We start from the raw sequence: 16,255 nt of genomic DNA on the forward strand, positions 1-16,255 counted from the left end.
GTGTATTTATGTGCCGTATTTGCAATTAAATTTATAAACAAAATAAACGCACACAGTTTTTTTACCCCCAATATTAATTCACAGACACAGACACCACTGAAAAATTCCTTAGTGTTCGTGTTCGTGTTCGACTGCTGACGCCATTTTGTGTGAGCGGCCAGTGTGTACACAAATTGGTTGGCACACAGAGTTGCATGAGTAAAATGTGTCTAAAATTGAACGGTGTCGTTTTTTAGCACTTCTTTTTGGTCCTTCGGATATAGTCCTGTCATAAATTATACTGGTCACAATCGACTATTGAATTTAGAGCGATCTATTCGATTTTGTCCATACTAATAGATATTCCGATAACCGATAAATCGAAATCGACGTGCCATAATTGTATACTGTTTTCATAACACATTTTCTTGTTAAGTGAAGTTTGAATAAGCCTTAAAATGTCCTTATCGCCTGCCAGTGGCATTGGTCGCTTTTACAAGCATTCGGCCAAGATAATACGGTTTGTGCGCCATGGCTGTGCGAATCGCCCATTCTATCATATAGTTGTCATGGAGGTCTGAGCTCAAATTTAAGCAATATATAATTTTAAATCTGATGAAAGCGTTTTTACAGCGTCGTAAGAATCAACACCAGCCTGTCATTGAGCAAGTGGGCTCCTATGATCCGCTGCCAAATGCGACAAATGAACGACTGGTGGCCCTAAATACAGAACGCATACGGTACTGGCTAGGCAAAGGTGCTCACATGTCCGACCCGGCGGCCGAGCTGCTGGGAATCGCCGGTCTACTCCCCGTCCACCCCCGCACCTATATGAACGCCTGGCGCAATCGTAAAGCAGCAGCAGAGGCGGCTGCAGCCGAAGCCGCCAAGCCTGCCGAGACGGCATAGTTGTGCATTATTTAGTCATACATTAAACTTCATAATAAATAGTTGTTTGTCTTCTTTTTGAAATTTATGTTTAACAAGCCGAGATTTCACTACAAACACATCTAATGCGAATCATCAAATGAGGGGTTTTTAAAACCAAGTGGCATGCGCCCAAAACAACAATCAAGTACAAATTGAAATGTGCAGACAATCATCGCGGTCTAATATGATGTAAACTGGCGTGACGGGCCATTCCTGAAGGCGGACGCTACGAAAATGCTTAAGGAAGTAAACAAAAAAACGTAATAGCGTCTCTATTCTTTCTTCAGCACATTGCCGGCCTTCCTGATGCCATCATCGATGATTTTGTCAACCGCTGAAAAAGGGAATTCTCGCATTAATATTTCACCTCTAAGAGATCAGGTGGCGTGTATAACTTACAAGCATGATGCTTCAGGAAATATGGGCGCACCAACTTATTGTAAATGATAACAGAGCCATTGTTTTCCACGGGCAGCATGCACCAGATGAGGAAGCCACACTGGAAAATAGATAAGAGAGATTCAAGTAGATAATCACACTTCAGTTCAAGGACTTGCGACTCACCTTCAATAGCCAATAGAGCGGAATAATGTTAGTTACGATGTGGGAGAAAAACTCAATGACCGTGAAGATGCCAAAGGTGACCCAGTAGATGAGCCACTTGGTATCGTCCTGTTTGGTGCTCGACTCGATGGCATGAATGGACACATAGGCCGGATATAGTACGCCAATGATGTTGCACACGAGCTGGGCCCAGCAGCCGAATATCAAATAAATAGCACACAATGCGACAGCACCTGAAAATGCAATTCAAAGGGTTAATCTCCGTTCAATATATGTATATCAAATGTAACGCTTTGCTCGTCTACCAATCCGCAAAACAGGATTTTCCTTGAAAATCTCAATTAGTTTCGATTCCAATGCCTCGAAAGCCATGATTTATGGCCGATCTCTATCTCCTGCCTGTGCTCTGGGTTGGATGTAAAAAACACAATTGCCCTTTGCTCGCTCGTGATTCGCTGCAGCGTCTCGCATCTGTGTGGCTATTATTAACCTTTCAGCTCTTGTCATATTCGCACTTGATGTCTAGTCACACGCGCATTGCGCGCCTATAAATTTGAAATGCTTTGTGCCGCTGCAGATGAATTGAACCCAGCATTCAGTGTTGCATTTAGTGCCCGCTCGGGCGGATGCACTTGAATTTTGCTACTGGCGTGCACAGCTAACCTCTATTATTTTTTTTTTTTATATCGAACATATCGTTACTGACGTCACAGCCTCAACTCATGAAATTCGCGACTGTTATACTGCGCTACTCATAAATATAAAATATGTGTAGACAGACGAAGCACAGGCGGCGCACATAAACACAGTCGCTTACTCACGCACACACTCATATACGGACAGGCACAGTCTAGCTACGCATGGGGCGGCGACTCACCTGAACCAATGTAGACCAGAGGCACGCGAACATTTCGTCGCACTGCTTGGCGATGTTTTATTTCCATAATATAATCCCAAAGCCACATTTAGGGCTTTTACAGAATTGGCGTTAGCACCTCTATATTCCACATATGTATATATTTACAAAAAAACACACCCATACAATCATACACAAATATGTATGCCTGCATGGGTCTACACCTAGTCGTTATACACGTGTGCAAAAGCGCCACGACAGCACAAAACACGGTCAAAGTCGAAGCTGAGCTTGACCTCTGTTTAGATTTTAATTAAAAAATAATCGTTTCTCAATTATGGCAAAAATGCGATTATTGAATGTGCGCCACAATAGATAGAAATTACGTTACTGCAGACAGCTGTGTGTGAAGTAAACAAAAGAAAGACACAGTTTATGGAAAAATATATACACAAGCACACACTCCTACACGTATGCAGCTTTCACATATGAGAGATAGAGAGAGAAAAAGAGAGGAGTGTGTGTTGTGTTGTGTTTGTGTGGAGCTGTAAAAAGTATGCAATTCCCTAAGTAATCCCAGCCTGCTTTGCTAGTATAACAATTTTGCCTATTTTGGCGCCTCATGTGATGCCTGCCTGACTGCTTGAGTGCATTATAACAGGTTGCGGTTTCTATTTATATATTTCAAAAAAAAATAAAATAAAAAAAATTCCACTTAGTCACGTTGCGTAGCCACGTATTTGGTGCAGCATGGCTGGGGGGGACAAAGTCCTGTTGTTCCACTGTAAAGTTTAGCTGGAGACAGGACTCACCGGAAAATAGATTCACTCTATCGACGGAAGTGCGCTCCTCCAAAATATCAAACGCTTTGGTCCACGGCTTGTTAGGGTCACGTAGCGATTTTCGCACCGTCTCCTTGTAATTCTCAAACATTTGGGGTATCTGGGTAAGTTGTGAGCTCATTTTGTAACTGTTAATTTCAGCAACTAATTGATTTAATGTGCGTCGCCAACTAGTTTCATCACCGATGTTTCAGCTTCTCGATTCACCCAGTCTTTGGAGTTGCAGCAATCGACTGGCCGCCACATAGAGCCGCAGCCAACATAAGGTGACGCAAATTTGAGCAAATTTTAAAATTGTTCTAATTGGAAAATATAACAGACATAACATTTTTCAAATAAAATTCATAAAATGTAAACAAAATAACGATCTTTATTTAATAAAAGTATTGCACAGTTACAGTTACGGCTACTTACTAAGAGGATACTATTAGCTTACTAAGCGTGAGGATAACGGTTTAAAAAAATATAAACTGATCTCATTTTTCAGTTTTAAAAATTAAGTCAAGCAATAAGGCACAATTGCGGCAATATTGATAGATAGCCTTAGTTAGCAGGAGTTTGGAACTGGGAATGGAGGACTTGATCTTTGGCGATTCACTTTCACTTTGTCTTCAACAAACTACTAGCAAAACAATTATACACATTTGTACTTAACGTTACACAAAGATAAGGACTAGCACAATCAGGAAGAAGCATCTCCAAGTTTGTACTTTTCACGTACGGCAATCAGCTCATCGAAGAACAACAGCACTAACGTGGAGTGTGGAGCGATACGTAGATAATTGGCCCAAAAGCCCTTATACATACCATAGATGCCCTCGGTGCGCAAGATCTTCACAAAGCAATCCAGCCAGCCCTTATAGTAGAGGCCACGCCCCTGCGCATCAAGGCCCTGGTTATAGAGTCGCGTACTAATCACATCGGGCGGCGTTATAGCCACGGACATTAGTGAGCCGGCAATTAAGCCTGAGCAAAAGGAATTCAACGTTGGCTGGTGAACCAAATCGTATTCCATCAACAATGATTTGGTCTTGCCAAATGTTGCGATCTGTGCACCAGAGCCGACGGCAGCTCTGGGCAGGGCAGACAAGGATCCACGCCACAGTCCAACTATGCCTCCTTTGCTGTAGATCTCTTTGAGGGCGCCGCTCATGGACTTGTGTGCATGCTGGTGGCCAACGGCGATCTCCTTGGCTGCCTGCGATTGTAATTGCGTCTTGATCTACATTGTAAAAAGTAAAGAAAGATTAGGTATCAGTCTTATCTGTGCGGAGTTCGCCATTCTATTTGTCCAGACATTCAAATTAGTACAGCAATCAACGAAAACATAGATAAGTTTCGTCTATATGTCTGTCTATATATGGTCATGCCTTTATGTAATAGCCAGCCACGCGCTCTCACCATGAAAAATGGACTAGAAAAGTAGGAGCCAACAATGCCGCCAATGGCGCCCCACATCAGCCCCAAGCTAAAGGAAACCTCGCCATTTTTCTTATGCATCCAATGATTTTCCATGGCGTTTGTGTAAATGCTTAACCTAGTGATGAAATAGCAAATTGATGGAGTAAATTATCTCACAAGTCAATGTCAATTTACTCACCGGAAAGAGTTGATTATGAATTGAAAGTAGAGGGCGGGCGCAAGACCCTTCTGCAGACCCATCATTCCATCATTTTTGGCCACTGTGATAAAGGCCTGAACGATTCCTTTGTAGGGCTCCACGTAGGAGCCGCGTGCTGCCAGCTCGCCCTGCAGTTGGATGCGCGTCTTGACCACCTCGATCGGGTTCGTGAAAAAGGTGGCGCCCACGGAGGCCAGGCCGCCTAGTACAAAGTCCGATGTGGCCATTGAATTTGCGTTCGCCTTTGCCGTGGCGTTGAGGTTGTTGGACTAGAAATAGCTCAGCAGGATTTTTCGCGAGACGTTAACATGCCAGACGATCAGGCATATTACAAGGTAATGACAACAAAGGTGCACAGCACGAGCATCCTTAGTGATTCTCTGTTATGATGCTGCGTAGATGTTTACGTCTTCAACAGTTGCCGGCGTCTAAATAGTTAGAATAAATATATATAAATAAGTTTTCCACACTCGTGTTGTGTGTGGTTAGTAATATAATGTTAAAATGTGTGGCCATCCTAAAAATTTAACATGTTCTGTAAAGGTCTCCCTTGATTTTTGAATTTTATTATAAGTATAATAATAATAACATAAGCATACGATAAATCTACCAAAATAGAAGAATAACTTTTTAACTTTAACCAATATAACCATAACTTAATCTAACTAGAACCAATTGCACTCAAAACTAAATTGTTTGCACGTTTGTAGAACAGCTGTTGCTTCTTGCTATTATCGATATTCTCTGCTCTCTGTTAATGCATTCTGTGAAGAATAATTGTCACTATATAAATGCACCGATAAATCTATGAATGCAATAATAGAGTGCAGCCCTCGGTAGCCTTGGTAGATATTCAGCCCTGGCACGGATGCAAAACAATAAAAGTTTGGGGAATATTTCAGTAAAACTTTATAAAACAAACGAACGTGCATGTTTACATTCATAGTAATTAACATATAGCACACACGCAGGACGTGTCGCACAAGCACTTACATAGCACCGACGCTCTCGTGCTGGTCGTGATTTTAACAAAATGATTAAATGCTCAATATGGTCGCTATTCAAATTGACGCTTGCAATTGCGTTCTATGCACCAGATGCAATCAATTGCTATAAAATAGTTCGACTGCAGGATAATTTATGCTCGGACAAGCTCATCTATACGTTATCCAAGGCCTTTCGCGGCGATCCAATGCTACGGCTAACCGATGAACACGATTCCGCTGCAATTATAACTCAAACCTGGAATGTAACTCTGCCCAGTGGAGGGCATTCGGTTAATAAAATCAAGTATGATTGTCAGTTCCGCGTTCAGACCAATGAGCGTCCACCGCGTGGCATTTTCACGATCATCACACGGCTAAAGCTGCGCAGCGATCCGGTGACCAAGAAATGTATCGACTATATACAGTTTAGCAGCGGCAATCGTTCGCCCAGCGAACGGATTTGCAGCGACATTTCCATCAATGGTCCCGCTGGCCGTTTAATGTTCGATCAGCGTGATCGTGACGCACATGTTCACATATTTATCAATCGGGATCGGCATATATTGGCGGAGCCACTTGAGCTACACATGGTCCTGACGGCACACTCCGAATGCCAGTTTGCTGGCGATATTCTGTGCAATCCAAAGGATAAATACTCCTGCATATCGCGTCATTTTGTTCAAGACAATATAACAAACTGTATGTATCCATGCCGGGATGAGGGTACCTGCTTTCACGATGCTATACCGCCTGAAGAAATGGACACAACAAATGTGGCCCTTTCGGCAATTACATCGCTCATCTTTACCATGGTGGGCGTAGGATTTTGTGTGTGGATCTGTTGGAAATACTGGAACTGCATTACAGTGCAGCAGCACGCCCACGAAGCATCTGCAGCACGCTTCAATCAACGACGTAACCGGGTAAGTACAAATCGGATATTTGCAAAAGATCACAGATACTCATATAAAATAATACCATAATACCTGCAGTCCGATGTGCCCACCATAGAGCTGCCCACGGCAACTTCGTACGATGGTGTGCTGACCCACGATATGTCGCCAGTGTCGCAGGGCCGTTATCAACAGCAGCAACAGCCGGCCACACCCAAAGATCTGCCGCCCAGCTACGAATCACTGTTCCCCGATAGATAAGAGCTGCCTAAAATGCATTAAGCTGATTGCTCCCGTTTTTGTGCCAGGCAGATAGGAATCAGTAGTTGTTGGCGCCAAACTCCGAACTCGAACTCACATTTATTGCAGAACAATTGTTGTAACAGTTCCATTCCTAATTAGGTATTTGTTCAATTACAAGGAAGTAATTGTAAGTAATTACACATCATAGGCAATTAGCAGAGAGATAACTGCAATGTATATATGCACATTTGTTCTAGTGTTAGGGCTGATTTGATCTTTTCTGAATTAGAATTAGCCATAATTAAGATATTCGGTAAATGTGTTCAAGCAAGCTATACTAATCAAGTACAACCAACTACGGCAACTCAATTTGAAAATATGAGATTCATCTGATTTTAGTATTATTATTTTAATATTTTATATGTATATATATAAATATTTGTTTTTATTTTAATTAATAGTTTTATATTCATATTCATGATTTGTTTGTTTTAAATTTGTTTAATACCAAATTCTGTATTTCATTTCACAAATGCAACCAATGTCGTATGTAACCCGAGCACTAATGAAATCTCAATCAATTAGTAATGCAATTGTATTAACTGTAAGCTAAACTACAAATTAAACTAGTTAGCGCAAATTTGAAGATTCCATTGAACTAATTGTAACATAAGTATTACGCAATGATATTCAATCTATATGATATAAATCTATATCTATATATGTATGTATGTTATAGCTGCAAATGTTAAACACAAGAAATTAGCGGCATTCCATCTAGTTGTACCTGTATTATATACACATAAATGTTTACCTATATATACACGCTTGTACGAAAATGTAAGGAGAAAGACATCAATTATGTTATTGCAGGCCTTGGTCGTCAATTGTTTAAGCAAATCTATAAGCGATATTGTATTATTTAAGATACAGTATTTACTCAAAATATGTAACCGCTAACGGTCAATTTAAAGCATACAAACAAACACACTTACATATACGTATTAACTATAAATAAACCAACTAAATGTTTAAAACTGAACGGTTCATTGTTGTAGGGGAAGCAACTGATGTACATATATATATATACATATGTATGCATATGTATGTACTGTATCACTTATTCAACAACTGGTTGCTGCTGGTTTCATCACCTGGTGACACAGACCGACACACCGGATGACTCAACTACGTGCTGACCAAAAGAAAAAACAACTATGCCCAAAACCAGTTGTAATCAGCCAAGAGTGGCTTACAAATTGTTTTTAATGCATTTCTGATTTCGGTTAATTGCGCATGCCGAAAGTTTTTATTTTATCATTATTAAATTTATGCTGACAATTGGTCTTAGTCAATTCTAATTTTGATTCTAATACACCTTTTTATATTATATATATAATCTATAATTGTATTTATATTTATACTTATAGTTTTGTCTTCTGCTCGTTAAGCGTTGCTTGCCTTGTTTCCACTGTGGCCTGTTCCACACTCTGCTGGCAATTTAAAAAACATTAAAAATATTGCCTTAAGAGCTTTCGAACAACACTTGAACTCTATTAACTACTGTAGCGCTTCGCAACTATCCAATGGTTAATTGGCACAAGCCATTTATAATAATACTCTCAGATCTATTCAATGCCAATGACAAACAAATGTTAATGTCGAAAAGCTGGACATTGGCATTGACAGAGTTCAACGTCAGGTAGCAGTTGAAGTGAATCAATTATGAAAAGCCCCAAGCGAATCAATCAACTATGATTTATTTAAAGAGATGTATGTATGTATGTTTTCAATTTGTAATGTCTCAACTGGAGTCAATGCACGATTCTTTGACGGAACGGCCAAGTTGAGGTCTAGCGAGGAACTACCTCAACTCGCGCTATGGCAATCGGTATCTACTTTAACTAATTATCGCTTGTTTAAATCAAGTAAGTAATCAGATCATTATTGTAAATTGTGTTTTGCTTTATCTGGAAGAATTCTGTGCCGAGATAACGTATCGTAACATATATGGCAGTACAATTCTGTCCCACCTAGAACGCAATTACCGGCCGACACCAATTAGGCTATGTCCACATTGAGAATCAAATCGTTTGCGGCAGAGCAATGTGAAGTACAAGCAGAAACCTGTTTCCAAGCCATAAATATGATATATCTATCTAATGACAGACGGCAGAACGCTTGATTGTTTCCAAGTGACGACAAAGGCGTGAAAACTTACAAAATTTATCATATATTCTTAACGAAGGCAAAGGGTATATCAAATATATAATAGATTCTGTAAGATGAGCAATTAAGGAATTGGGGTTTAAGGTGTTGGCTATATGAATATTATTACATTATATTATTCGAAATTTTTGTATATCTGAGGTATACATGTTTATCCTTGTGTTTATTATTTTGATGATCCTTGGAGGGTTTGGATAGTTACCCGCCTTGTTAATATAAAGCTATGTATAATTATATGTATTATACTTTGCTTGATCTTTGAACTTAGTTTTGATTTATATGTTTAATAAATTTTTAATTAGTATATATAATATAAAAGATACGTATGAATAATTTGAAATTTATTACTTTGTTTTATTTATTACTTATTATATTATATTCCAAATTTATTTCTATTTTTTGTAGGGCATTCACAGTGCGCTGCTTCCATTTCAAATATTTCTGTTAGTTTTACAATATACCAATTAGCATGTCTGGCGTTCCAATAAAAATGCGAATATGTTTTAGGGCCACGCCTACAAACCTGCCAAAATGCTACTAAATTTGCAGCGCAATGCAATTTTATTTTTAAACAAAATGCAAGAAATTGTGCGAAAACAACGACAAATGCGACAAGAAAAATGTAAATGCGGGCATGCGGAGGTATATATGTATATATATACGATGTATGGGCTATATGTATAGCTAGGGATATATAATTATAAATTACATGAATGAGCATGTGTTTGTGTGTGTTAAGTGTAGAGGCGATCGCTGTGCATTCGACAATTGCTTTGCAGTTGCCTTTTGCCTTTGCCGGCTGAGACAGTTACTGCAGCAGTTGCTGTTTGTGTTGTTGTTGATGTTGTGGGTCTTAGCCACTTGTTTTTTGGGTGGATCAGTGACTGCAATTAGCCAAGTTACGCTAAGTAAAAGCAACAATAACAGAAATATATATACGCAAATTGTTGAAATTACTTTTTTTGCATAGGAAAAATAGAAATAAGTTGAAGCCCCGCGATCGAGCGGCAACCGGTTGATTTTGTGTTGGTGTGATTCATGCCCAGCGCAGAGGGGCGTATGTGTGCGCGGGGAGAGGGGCGTATCCATACTAGCTGGAGCCAGTCGACTGTCAGCGCCAGCGAGCTGCGCTCAGTCGACAACAGAAACCAGAACCAGAAAGATCAACTCGCGGGGTCTCTGCGAGCGCGTCGAGTGCCACTGAACTTGGATGATTGTTGGGAAATCGAAACTCTTGCTGGATGCTAATACCTGCATACATACATACGTAAATTGTGCGCGTGTTGCAATTCAAATTCGATTTCGATTTCAATTTCAATTTCAAATTCAAATTTAAACTCAAAGTAAACGATTTATTTTACATCGATATAAACAATTGTTATTATTGATTGCGCAGTCAATTGCCGAGAGATATTTATTTATTTTTATTTGCAAAAGCGAACGCGGAAACGTTAGTTTACGTTAAATAACGACGAAGAATATCGCAAAAGTCAAATACTACAATATTTGCGTAAAACATAAATAAACATTTGTGAACGAACGTTGCTAAATACACTTGAGCTCATATAAAACTACAACTAAAATGACGACGACGAGGGGGCACACAATGCTGCTATTAATCACATGTAAGCTCCAATATTAATAATAATAAAATAATGCTATTTATCAGAGGTGTATTATATATAAGTCAAAGTTTGTTTACTCACTTTTTAGCGACACACGTTAAGAATAACCTAAGATAGCGTTAGTTGAGATTTTCATTGCAATCAAAGATAAAATTTTTGCTTATATTAAAAAATTTAAAATTTCATGAACAATAATATATTTATAAAAATTTTAACATAATATAATTTTTATTAAAATATGTTAGTTTTATAGCTACATATATTAGAAAATGCAATGTTTTTTTAATTTGTAATATAATTTGTAATATATTATATTTAATAATACTATATAATATATTGCAAGCTACATAGAAGTTCTGTGTATAACTGTTGAAGCGCCATTAAATTGTTTAACGCTTAACTCAAAGATATATCTATACAATAGCTTGAATTTTTATATAAGCCACGAATATTTAATAGATGAAGCATTTGCCGTCCGTGCAAATTATTTCGCATTTTTATATTTTATATTGTTATTGTTTTTGTTATTGTTATAATTTTAGATAATCACTATTTAAATTTAATGCTAATAATGAATGATATTGTTAACGCAGTTCGTACTTGATTTAAATTATTCATATAGAGAATATGCATGGGAAATTTCCGTGGGCGTTCGCTGCAGTAGCAAAGGTTTCAGAGGCTACTTTAACAACAGCAACAACAGCAGCCATAAAAAGCGTTTATATAGACCGTTTTGATGGCTGTCAAAATAATATATCAATGTTAGTTGCTAAAATACATAAAGAACTTGTTAACTTTTTGTGGCAGGCGCCTATCGTTAAATGATATTTGAGGGCTTAACACCGATATGACGAAATTTCCGAATGGACTGATAAGAAATTGTTGCCCAGTGAAGAGAGTTTGGTTTATATGAGGGGTGTCATTAGGGCCTAACTGTTTTATAGCCACTAAAGAGTAGAACGCGCGTCTGTTTCATTGGCTTTAGCATCTTATATACATATTCAGTATTGTCACATCTTATCGGAGCCATAAACTACGCTAATGATGCTTATATGCGTTAGATAAAGCTCCAGACTCGCGAGCATGTGATCTGCACATTTGCCACACGACATCAACTATAATTTAATTAAAATCAGCTCCTCAGTTTCAGTCCAACAAGTTCAATTCAATTATCTGATCAAGCGCGTCATTGGAGCAACTCTCGATGGATTTCTCTCTCTTTTAGGATACATATGTATATACATATATATAGATCAGTTGGAACGGTTAACCGTTTGGCGCTGGCGCTGTGGCTGCTAATGGCTCAGTATTTTATGCTAATTTTCGCACAGCTCTGTTTAGATTGTCAACAAGGCAACGGACTCGACGTGCAATCAGCGCAAATGCCGTAGAAATTACTTTCTCAATTGAACCCATTTACGCGCTCCTCACCTCGTATACGTATTATAGCATATCAAGTATACGGCACGTGACCGTCTTTATATATGCATTGCACTTACAATATTCAAGTTTGTAAAGATTCGTTAAATTGCAATTTGCGTCCACTGACCCAAGAGAGCGAGAGGCCCCCGCCATGTGTGTGTAGACTCAGGAAATTCCTTCAGCCGCATGTGGCAGCAATTTGCACAGCTGATCTGGCGAGTGTCTGTATATTTGCGCATATTTCCGAATCGACAAAATTGCCGACAAGCAAATAGTAATTCTCATTTGACAACAGCCAATTGCTGGCTCAGCTTTTAAATTAGGTATTCCTTTATTTCGTATAGCCAGACACTGCGAATACGCGCATTTGATGGCACTTGGCTTCGCCTTGTCGCCCTTGTCTTATCAGCTCTGGCATTTTGCATTCTATTATTAGACCTTGGCGCAGTTTAATGAGTTTATGATATGGCTGACTGTTTTGCTTTTCTTTTTTGTTTGCTGCAGCAAAACAAAATGCTTAACGTTCATCGATCTTCATAGGCGGGTTGAGCGCAGTTAATTATTAGTTTTATTTTTTTATAATCGTTGTTATCAGTTGTTGCACATAATATATATATATTATAATAATACCCTTAATATGTTTTTAAATAATTGATTATCATATTTATTAAAGAATTGATTAGCATAATCATTTTCATGATTATCAATATTTTTTTTTATTCATGATAATTTTCATTATCAGTCATTATATCATTACAATTACTCACTGGAATTATGCAGTATATAGTCTTTCTTCTTAATTTCTTTCTTCATTCTTGATTCTTCCTCATTAGAATTATTTATTAACGACTATTCAAATATCAAATTCTTTTTAAATTTCGCTCTTTGGTCATATTCCTCACTTAAATGTAAATTTATCTGCTCTCAATACTCTTAGTCACAACTTCTTCCATAATGTCATTTACTTAATTTGCTCTGGGTAGTGTTTCTTCGAAAGTCACATGCTTAGACACACCCCCTTAAGAGTATGGGATGTGCATATATTCATGTTGTTTCCCCACAATTTTCTGATAAACTCATGTGTCATCGTTGCCAAGATATTGTGTAAGAAACACATGTAGATTTTGCTTAACTTGACAACGAGACGTATGAGTAATTTGACAAACTGGTTTCTGGTTTCTATCGAACTTAAGGTGATGTTGCTGAATTGTGAGCCTAGGACAATAATTTCCGTGTATGCCACATTGGCAGCAAGCGGCCATTGTGAAATTGATAAAAAGGGCAATATGCGAAAATCAAGTGTCATGGCAATTGAAGTTGTGCCGTGTGCTGTGTGCTTCAGATAACTGGATGACGTAGTACCTTTAATATAGTCAAGACACGCCACTGACACAGGTCGATTGATAGATGGTGAAATTGACAATCGAATGTTCCGGCAGCATAATTGTAAAGATAACAATAAATAACAATAAAAAAACAATGCCATAAAGCGTAAAAATAATCAACAATAATTATTTTTATTTTTGTTGAATGTAAGTTTATGATATTTTTAAACCTGAAGTCGAGTGCTATTTATACGACAGGTGTTAAAACGTAGTGCCTAGCAGACTAATCGACGCCGACTGCGGGTCTTATCAGTAATCCACTAGAGGCTCTACGCCCTCGTCTATTGCAGTTAAGTGATTGCGGCTCATTATGCGTTAATTTTAGTTCATAAACACAAAATTTGCCCAATTATAGCATATGAATGGAAAGCATGACCATTTTTTTTATCGGTTGTCAAGTGTTTGGGCTTTATAGGGATATACAATATATTTATATATTAAACAAGCCATGCCCATTGATAGCTTATCTGGACGATCGGGCGTAGTAAAAATAATTTTTCATATCACCAATTGCCATTTTGTAGTATAACATTTATTCTTGTTACCATTTCAGTATTCAGTGTCTATGCGAGCGGTACAGACGGTCAGTCCTATCTGCTCACCTTGGAGAACGTACTTACACGACAACTGCCATACAATCTAACCAGTGTGAACGGCACCAGCGGAACGGATCTGTTAGCCGAACAAGTGGATAATAACACAAGGATATTTGTCTATAAAAATAGTAAGTAAAGTGATCTCAAAAGATAGGCTCAGAGTGATGTGAAGTGATAAGCTTAGAGTGATGTGAAAATATGCGTGTATATAGATGATATAGATCTAAAGTAAACACGAATAGTTGATTTATATTGATCTAAATATTAAATGAAATTTACTTGAAAATATATGTTTATAAAGCTTCGACTTTCACAGATCCCGTTTCCAGTTCAAAAAGCTTACAAAATTATTAATTCTATGCTCAAACAATATGTGATTTATTTCACATGTTTTCCTATGAATTATAACCAAATATTGTAGATATATTAAATAATATACATGAATGTTTTCCCGTTATTACCAATTCACAGTCATAAGTTACAACTTAATAACGAGTCGATAAACAGGTTATGATAATATTTATATAAAAAAAAGAACCATTCAGTTCTCAGTCCAGTTGAACTCACGACTAGCGCTCATATCAAATGATTGTTTCAATGCATTAACTGTTTTTTGCGTCATTTGGTCTGTGACACACAGTCCAGTTTTTGATAGACGTCAGCATGATAAAGGCCGATGGGTATCTATTTGCTCCATGGAACACGAAGTAAAATTACTTATAATAATTATTATATAACTAACAGTCAGTTAACTGCGGGCATTTTTGTGATTTCCGAATGCCCATATTTTATAGAGAATTAGTCAACAATTTAATAGCTAATAATGCGATACATATGTATATACGCATTTACTGACCTAGGCTTGGCCACGCCTTCTTCTGCATTTTGGTTATACATATATTGAAAATTTATCTTTAGTATTCCATATTCTGTATTATTTTATATTATATATTATTATATGAACAATTATTTATACTGCACTTGCATATTTTCGCATATAATTGCGAATTTTCGCTAGCAGTCAAATATAACAAAATTGTTGTAATCTAATATTTAAAAAACATTTAAGGCTTGCAATACCTTTAGCATAAACGTGCAAATTACTTTTGTATATATTTGGAAATAAATACGAATTTCAGTAACAGAGAGACTCGAATTGTAAAACACACTACAGCTTTTGTTGCAATTTTGGGCATAAATTATATATAATTTGGCTTATCAAACAGATTTAGAGTCTATTCAATATTAATTTGTGGGCTAAAAAAATCGTAGCTGTCCATTTGTAGCACACTTAACTTGCCAGCTTTATCTACTTATATGTTTATGCATCTAATTAATTATTATTATTTTTTCTTCTCTTTTCAGTTGTGGACTCTAGCAACGAACTGTCTCAGACGGCAATGGATGTGATTACCATTGTTTGGTATGTGGCTACATTTCTGGCTCTGGGTGCTTTCTTTATGCTGATGGCCTGTTCGGATCGCAGATGCCGCGATACGCGTAGTCCACAATCGAATGCCACGTCCAACGAAGCACAGCGTGCACCACCCACGCCGTCGCCGTCGTACAGTGAATTTGCACCGCCCAGCTATGATACGGTTATCAAAATGCAGCATGCGGCCAAGCCGAGCATCTTTGTTATACCGTTCAACAGTGAGAATAAAGCCAATGATGAGTCGAATGTGACGCCCGTAGTGCCACCACCCGCCAGCATCTATACAATCGATGAACGGCCCAAGGCACAGCATTGACGGGGCCATTGCCTTTAAGCCACATTCGGTCCACATTGGGGCTGTGCAATTAACGTCTCTGTGATATTTACCTGGTGCTCATTCAAAATGCCCTCGTTTTGGGTGAACGATCAAAAACGATGCGGCCAATTTTGTAGTGCAGTGTAAAACATGTATTATAATAACTTTATTGTATTGTAGCAATAGCAAAACTTTAGCCTTTAATAATGTATATTAGTAACTGTTTAAGAAGACTGAATGACAGAATATTCTTATATATTTTGCAGTAGTCCATTTATTATAATGTTTTTACGTAGGTTATCCAATAAAAAAAACATATATTATTATTTAAAA

The 16,255-nt window shown here is 37.9% G+C and overlaps 5 protein-coding genes across 9 annotated transcripts; 3 read left to right on the top strand and 2 right to left on the bottom strand.

Annotated features, from left to right (window-relative positions):
• Positions 1 to 412: 412 nt before the first annotated feature.
• mRpS16 (mitochondrial ribosomal protein S16) lies at positions 413 to 955 on the top strand. Its single transcript, XM_018011214.2, has 2 exons — positions 413 to 554; positions 613 to 955. Exons 1-2 carry the CDS (start codon positions 438 to 440, stop codon positions 886 to 888), a joined length of 393 nt encoding a protein of 130 aa, XP_017866703.1. The 5' UTR covers positions 413 to 437; the 3' UTR covers positions 889 to 955.
• On the bottom strand, positions 928 to 3,292 carry ReepB (Receptor expression enhancing protein B). Of its 3 annotated transcripts, none has more exons than XM_018011217.2 (4): positions 3,142 to 3,292; positions 1,474 to 1,706; positions 1,309 to 1,408; positions 928 to 1,243 (listed from the first exon to the last, which is right to left on the bottom strand). In XM_018011217.2, the coding sequence occupies exons 1-4, from the start codon at positions 3,290 to 3,292 to the stop codon at positions 1,182 to 1,184; spliced, it is 546 nt and encodes a 181-aa protein (XP_017866706.1). In that variant the 3' UTR covers positions 928 to 1,181. The 3 variants fall into 3 exon arrangements, with proteins under 3 accessions (XP_017866706.1, XP_017866707.1, XP_089327395.1); XM_018011218.2 differs by lacking the exon at positions 3,142 to 3,292 and adding an exon at positions 2,351 to 2,860; XM_089471269.1 differs by lacking the exon at positions 3,142 to 3,292 and adding an exon at positions 1,779 to 2,112.
• A 37-nt stretch (positions 3,293 to 3,329) lies between these two features.
• Positions 3,330 to 5,515, bottom strand: LOC108616181 (solute carrier family 25 member 35-like). 3 transcript variants are annotated; one of them, XM_089471268.1, is made up of 4 exons: positions 4,772 to 5,356; positions 4,573 to 4,708; positions 3,979 to 4,393; positions 3,330 to 3,470 (listed from the first exon to the last, which is right to left on the bottom strand). In XM_089471268.1, exons 1-4 carry the CDS (start codon positions 5,017 to 5,019, stop codon positions 3,460 to 3,462), a joined length of 810 nt encoding a protein of 269 aa, XP_089327394.1. In that variant the 5' UTR covers positions 5,020 to 5,356; the 3' UTR covers positions 3,330 to 3,459. The 3 variants fall into 3 exon arrangements, with proteins under 3 accessions (XP_089327394.1, XP_089327393.1, XP_017866701.1); XM_089471267.1 differs by lacking the exon at positions 3,330 to 3,470 and adding an exon at positions 5,403 to 5,515 and having other exon boundaries at positions 3,522 to 4,393; positions 4,772 to 5,220; XM_018011212.2 differs by lacking the exon at positions 3,330 to 3,470 and adding an exon at positions 5,392 to 5,512 and having other exon boundaries at positions 3,522 to 4,393; positions 4,772 to 5,220.
• An 85-nt stretch (positions 5,516 to 5,600) lies between these two features.
• LOC108616180 (uncharacterized) lies at positions 5,601 to 7,951 on the top strand. Its single transcript, XM_018011211.2, has 2 exons — positions 5,601 to 6,701; positions 6,771 to 7,951. The coding sequence occupies exons 1-2, from the start codon at positions 5,826 to 5,828 to the stop codon at positions 6,930 to 6,932; spliced, it is 1,038 nt and encodes a 345-aa protein (XP_017866700.1). The 5' UTR covers positions 5,601 to 5,825; the 3' UTR covers positions 6,933 to 7,951.
• A 1,964-nt stretch (positions 7,952 to 9,915) lies between these two features.
• Positions 9,916 to 16,255, top strand: LOC108616184 (uncharacterized). The gene is made up of 4 exons (XM_018011215.2): positions 9,916 to 10,051; positions 10,114 to 10,768; positions 14,129 to 14,299; positions 15,537 to 16,255. The coding sequence occupies exons 2-4, from the start codon at positions 10,726 to 10,728 to the stop codon at positions 15,920 to 15,922; spliced, it is 600 nt and encodes a 199-aa protein (XP_017866704.1). The 5' UTR covers positions 9,916 to 10,051; positions 10,114 to 10,725; the 3' UTR covers positions 15,923 to 16,255.

This window comes from Drosophila arizonae, chromosome 5, assembly GCF_054131065.1.
Source record: "Drosophila arizonae isolate 15081-1271.41 chromosome 5, UAZ_ARI_1.0, whole genome shotgun sequence".
In the NCBI taxonomy this organism is placed as follows: Eukaryota; Metazoa; Arthropoda; class Insecta; order Diptera; family Drosophilidae; genus Drosophila; species Drosophila arizonae.

Bases quoted from the DNA above. Each gene is read 5' to 3' on its own strand.
- mRpS16 (XM_018011214.2), top strand. From the start codon at position 438: ATGTCCTTATCGCCTGCCAGTGGCATTGGTCGCTTTTACAAGCATTCG. The intron at 555-612 runs GTCTGAGCTCAA...GCGTTTTTACAG, and splicing joins ATCATATAGTTGTCATGGAG to CGTCGTAAGAATCAACACCA.
- LOC108616181 (XM_089471267.1), bottom strand. From the start codon at position 5,019: ATGGCCACATCGGACTTTGTACTAGGCGGCCTGGCCTCCGTGGGCGCC. The intron at 4,709-4,771 runs GTGAGTAAATTG...TTTCATCACTAG, and splicing joins TTCATAATCAACTCTTTCCG to GTTAAGCATTTACACAAACG. The intron at 4,394-4,572 runs GTGAGAGCGCGT...TTTACAATGTAG, and splicing joins TTTCTAGTCCATTTTTCATG to ATCAAGACGCAATTACAATC.
- LOC108616184 (XM_018011215.2), top strand. From the start codon at position 10,726: ATGACGACGACGAGGGGGCACACAATGCTGCTATTAATCACAT. The intron at 10,769-14,128 runs GTAAGCTCCAAT...TTACCATTTCAG, and splicing joins AATGCTGCTATTAATCACAT to TATTCAGTGTCTATGCGAGC. The intron at 14,300-15,536 runs GTAAGTAAAGTG...TTCTCTTTTCAG, and splicing joins GATATTTGTCTATAAAAATA to TTGTGGACTCTAGCAACGAA.
- ReepB (XM_018011217.2), bottom strand. From the start codon at position 3,292: ATGAGCTCACAACTTACCCAGATACCCCAAATGTTTGAGAATTACAAG. The intron at 1,409-1,473 runs GTGAGTCGCAAG...TCTATTTTCCAG, and splicing joins CGCTCTATTGGCTATTGAAG to TGTGGCTTCCTCATCTGGTG. The intron at 1,244-1,308 runs GTAAGTTATACA...TCCCTTTTTCAG, and splicing joins TTTCCTGAAGCATCATGCTT to CGGTTGACAAAATCATCGAT.
- LOC108616180 (XM_018011211.2), top strand. From the start codon at position 5,826: ATGATTAAATGCTCAATATGGTCGCTATTCAAATTGACGCTTGCAATT. The intron at 6,702-6,770 runs GTAAGTACAAAT...TAATACCTGCAG, and splicing joins TCAATCAACGACGTAACCGG to TCCGATGTGCCCACCATAGA.